This window comes from Elaeis guineensis, chromosome 11 (genome assembly GCF_000442705.2).
Source record: "Elaeis guineensis isolate ETL-2024a chromosome 11, EG11, whole genome shotgun sequence".
In the NCBI taxonomy this organism is placed as follows: Eukaryota; Viridiplantae; Streptophyta; class Magnoliopsida; order Arecales; family Arecaceae; genus Elaeis; species Elaeis guineensis.
The window spans coordinates 89,694,887-89,699,428 of NC_026003.2; the positions used below are offsets into that span (position 1 = coordinate 89,694,887).

Sequence of the window (4,542 nt, forward strand, 5' to 3'; positions counted from 1 at the left end):
GTCCTCTCCCTCTATGGCCATCCTATCCACCTCCATCCTTTCTCACCGACAATCCATTTTTTCTCCTCCTCTTTCTCTTTTCCTTCTTCTCCTTATCATCCATTTCCTCTAAGGCCGCTTATGTGCCCTCTCCCTCCATGGCGGTTCTCTTCACATCCATCAATTTCTTGTTGGCGATCCCTCCCCCTCCTTCCCTTTCTAGTTATCTACTTTTCCTCCTCATCTTTTTCCTTCTCCAAATCACTCATGAGCCCCACCCATCCACGATAGCCCCCTCTATCTTTGTCGCTTCTCACTAGCAATCCATCCTTTCCCCTCTCTTTTCTCCTCACTCTCTTCTTCTCCTTGTTGTCTACTTTCTCTAATGCCACTTATGAGCCTTCTCCTTCCACAATAGTTCTCTCCATCTTCACCCATTTCTTGCAGTAGCCCCTTCCGCTTCTCCTTCTCTTCCTCCTCACTGTCTTTTCCTCCTCTTCCTCCTTCAATCATACCTATGAGATCTTTGATGTTGTCTTTTCCATCCACGTTGACCTCCACACCCCACTCTCTTCTTTTGTGGTGGCTCCCTTTATTTTCATTCCTTCTCATCGGTGATCTTTTTTATATGGGTAAGAAGTATTTTTATTCATTTTGAGAAAAAACTAATATGATTTATTGGTAATTGAACGGTATAGTCATTTTGAAATATCTCGAAAACTCTAAAGATTAATATGATATTTTTAAATTCGATGAATATAAATAAAATTAGGTTAAAATGAGGAGGATGTTTCTATAATTTAATTTTTAATAATAAAATTAATTATTTTATTAATAATTTTTTTACTAATAATAGAAGAAGATTTTTATTTTTAAGTATGTTTTTAAAAAATTAAATGTTAGCCAAGAGCGCGCCTTGTATTTTCTTCCAAGTGCTCGCCGCATTTAATTTTTATTCCCCAAAGAAAAGGGCAAAAAAATTAAAAGAGAACAGTGAATATCACATCGTGCCCACGGCCATGTGACCAGCCCCGAGACCCACTGACAAATATGTGGCAACCGAAAGAATTTAGAGACTTAACCAAAATTAATTAGAAAAATAGTCCATTAATAGACAAAAAGTTACATTCCCCTTCGTCTCATCTTCTTCCCCTTTCTCGCCCTATGGATTCTGGTAAGCTTCAGCTCAAAAAATCCAGACGCATAGCACCAACCAGACCCCATAAATGACGTGAAAATAAAAACAACGCCCCGCTTCTCCACCAACCCCTCTTATCTCTCTCCTAATAATACTCCTCCAAGTTCCCTTCACCTCTACTCCACTTCCTACTCCCTCCGAAAACACCACCCCACCCTCCTCCAAATCCCCTCAAACTCCCTCCCTTTTCTCCTTCCTATTTTAACCTCCCATGCCGGAGCTCAGAGCTTCCCACCATAAACCCAGAAGCTATTTCCCCTCCCACCCTTCCTCCTCCTCCCCTCACATGAAGCTCCTCCCCAGAAGAACCCACCCCCACCACCACTACGACAAAGCCCTCTACCTCAAAAAGTACTCCAAATGGCTCCTCTGGCTCGGTCTCTCCATCTACCTCTTCTCCTCCTCCTCTTCCACTCTCTTCCCTCGCCCCACCCCCACTTCCCTCCCCCAAACTACCCTCCCCCTCAAAACCACCCCTCGTGCCCTCATCGAAGCTCGTAATACTTCAACTTCTCCTCCCTTCAAGATCTATGTCTACGATCTGCCCTCCAGGTTTAATAGAGACTGGCTGGCCGACCAGCGGTGCGAGACCCATTTGTTCGCGGCGGAGGTGGCGCTCCACGAGGCGTTCCTCGACTTCCCCCACCGCGCTCTCGACCCCAACGATGCCGATTTCTTCTTCGTCCCCGTCTATGTGTCTTGTAATTTTAGCACTCCGAATGGATTCCCTTCGCTTCGCCACGCCCGCCCCCTCCTCGCCTCCGCCGTGGAGCTCATCTCCTCCCAGCTCCCCTTCTGGAACCGCTCCCGCGGCCGCGACCACCTCTTCGTCGCCTCCCACGACTACGGCGCCTGTTTCCACGCCATGGTATCATTCTTCCATTCCCCTCTATGCTAAACAACTAATTTTTATTTTTAGTTAATATTTGAGGATAATAATGAATGATTCTGGTTTTGGGGTGAAAAAATAGGAGGATAGGGCGATCGAGAATGGGATCCCTGAGTTCTTGAAGGAGTCCATTATCTTGCAGACGTTTGGGGTGCGGACGCCGCATGTGTGCCAGGAGGTGGAGCACGTGCAGATACCGCCGTACGTGCCGCCGGATATTGAACGGTGGCCGGCGCCGGAGACGGCGAAGAGGGACATCTGGGTGTTCTTCCGGGGAAAGATGGAGGTCCATCCCAAGAACATCAGCGGCCGGTTCTACGGCAAGTAAGCAACGATGTTTCCTTATCCGTAGAGTCGTTAGATTGATTAAAATCGGAAGACGTTGTGGATTCTTATGGACGGCCGTTGTATAATGTCACGATGGCCTTTACAACGTCTCGGGTTCTCACTGCTTAACCTTGGGGATAGCTTAGAACTTGTCTGCCGTTAAGCAACAGAACGGTTTTCATATAACGGAAATAGCAGAGACCGTTTACTATTTTTTTTTCGCTATTTGTGGGATAGAATGATTCTTAATGTTAATTTATTTAGAATTACTAAAATATATTTTTTTTATTGGTCAACACCCACTCAACCGAAGTTTGAGGTCGGAACGCGTTATTTTCTGTTGCAAGATAGCGATGTCTGTTACGCGGTCTGTTGTAACGATGAATAAAGGTTTTTTTTTTCTTATGGTAAAAGATTACATCATCAAAAATAGCTGCTAGATTTTGCCGTTATTATTATGTTGTTGGGGTTAACAATGGGACTTCAAAGCATAGTTGTCGTATCCGGAGATCCGACGGAGAAAGTAACGTTGTGTCATTCCGTGGTGCAGGAGGGTGAGAACCGATATCTGGAATCGATACAACACCAATCCTCGGTTTTATCTCCGAAGAAAGCGGTTCGCGGGCTACCGGTCGGAGATCGCGCGGTCGGTGTTCTGCTTGTGCCCCCTCGGGTGGGCCCCGTGGAGCCCACGCCTGGTGGAGGCGGTGGCGCTGGGCTGCGTTCCCGTCATCATCGCTGACGGAATCCGCCTCCCGTTCCCGGCGGCTGTCCGGTGGTCGGAGATCTCCCTCACGGTGGCGGAGCGCGACGTCGGCGATCTGGAGCCCATTCTGGACCACGTGGCGGCCACCAACCTCTCCGCGATCCAGCTCAACCTGTGGGACACGGCCAAGCGGCGTGCGCTGCTCTTCCACCGTCGGATCGAGGTGGGCGACGCCACGTGGCAAGTGCTGAAGGAGTTCGAGGGGAAGCTAGATCGGTCCTGGCGGCGGGGGCGGGACCACCAATTACGAGTCGACTCGTGGAGGTAGAAACTCGGGGCGCTTTTCCTGATATGCTGGCTGTGGGTTGGGGACAGCTGGCGGTTTCTTGGGTTGCTCGAGCGGGGACTGAGAGGAGGAGGTGGGACTCACTGCTAAATAATTGCTGGTTTGCTGAGCTGGCATCGCCGTGGGTAGTACGACCAGTGAGAGGCTGTACAGGGTCCACGAGAAACTTATACTTTATTTTGCATTTTTTCAAAAGAGAGAAGAATAAAAAGAGTAAGTAAATAAATAAATAAATAGAATTTAGTTTTTTTTTGATAAGCAAATAGAATTTAGTTTTAGAAAAGGAATCTCCTTTTGGTGAATAATTGAGTGTAGAGGTATAGTTTTCTATATTTAATAATGGGAAATGGTTGGCTGGATGATGAAATTATTAGGTGGTGGAGAGTGGGTGTGCAAAAGTGGGCAGGATATAATAATTATCAATTAATTTAAATATAAATGTAAAAGTGCGGTTGGTTCCTTTTTCGGTCAGATAGGTTTTGCTGGTAGTCTTTTTTATATTATATTTATATTTAATATATCTTGGTACTTCAACTTTTCCCTTTTTTTTTTTTTTTTTTTGAGAAAAAGTATATGTCCCTTTTGCATTCTATATAAGATATTATGCGTGTTTGGCTGCCTCTGTGCATTTGGAAAATTTGATGAAATAAATAATATTAGTGAAATTTAATAAGGTAAACACGTAGGTAACGTTATTGGAACTAATATTAATTTAATTATTTTAAATAGTATTAAATAAAACATTTGGTATTTTGTTCCGTCAATCATTAGAACCGGCTTTCGTTGTCGTCCGCTGGTTGTAATGAGTGGATTTTTGAGCTGCCGCGAGATGGATTTTGAGCTGCCAGTTTCGAATGCGATTCATGGAGAAAAAATGTAGGAGAACGTGGGATATTCGCTACATCCCCTCTCTCGAGTGCCGGGGCATCAGCCACCAACCAAAAGACGAACGCATCCATCCACCCAACTATGAGAAGTGGACGGCGTGATCAAACTAGGCCCACGATACCTACCTATTGAAATATTGTAACTAGGGGCACAATTACTTAAGGTTCGTTTTTTTTTTTTTTTTCCTAAAAAGCAATGTACCTAGATAG

At 45.4% G+C, this 4,542-nt stretch overlaps 1 protein-coding gene across 1 annotated transcript; it reads left to right on the forward strand.

Annotated features, from left to right (window-relative positions):
* Nucleotides 1-1,119: 1,119 nt before the first annotated feature.
* Nucleotides 1,120-3,728, forward strand: LOC105034888 (probable glucuronosyltransferase Os03g0107900). The gene is made up of 3 exons (XM_010910205.4): nucleotides 1,120-2,045; nucleotides 2,149-2,390; nucleotides 2,944-3,728. Exons 1-3 carry the CDS (start codon nucleotides 1,389-1,391, stop codon nucleotides 3,425-3,427), a joined length of 1,383 nt encoding a protein of 460 aa, XP_010908507.1. The 5' UTR covers nucleotides 1,120-1,388; the 3' UTR covers nucleotides 3,428-3,728.
* Nucleotides 3,729-4,542: the final 814 nt, after the last annotated feature.

What these genes read in the sequence shown, in the direction of transcription:
- LOC105034888 (XM_010910205.4), top strand. Translation starts at nt 1,389, where the DNA reads ATGCCGGAGCTCAGAGCTTCCCACCATAAACCCAGAAGCTATTTCCCC. An exon ending in GCGCCTGTTTCCACGCCATG is followed by an intron (nt 2,046 to 2,148) that starts GTATCATTCTTC and finishes GTGAAAAAATAG; the next exon opens with GAGGATAGGGCGATCGAGAA. An exon ending in AGCGGCCGGTTCTACGGCAA is followed by an intron (nt 2,391 to 2,943) that starts GTAAGCAACGAT and finishes TCCGTGGTGCAG; the next exon opens with GAGGGTGAGAACCGATATCT.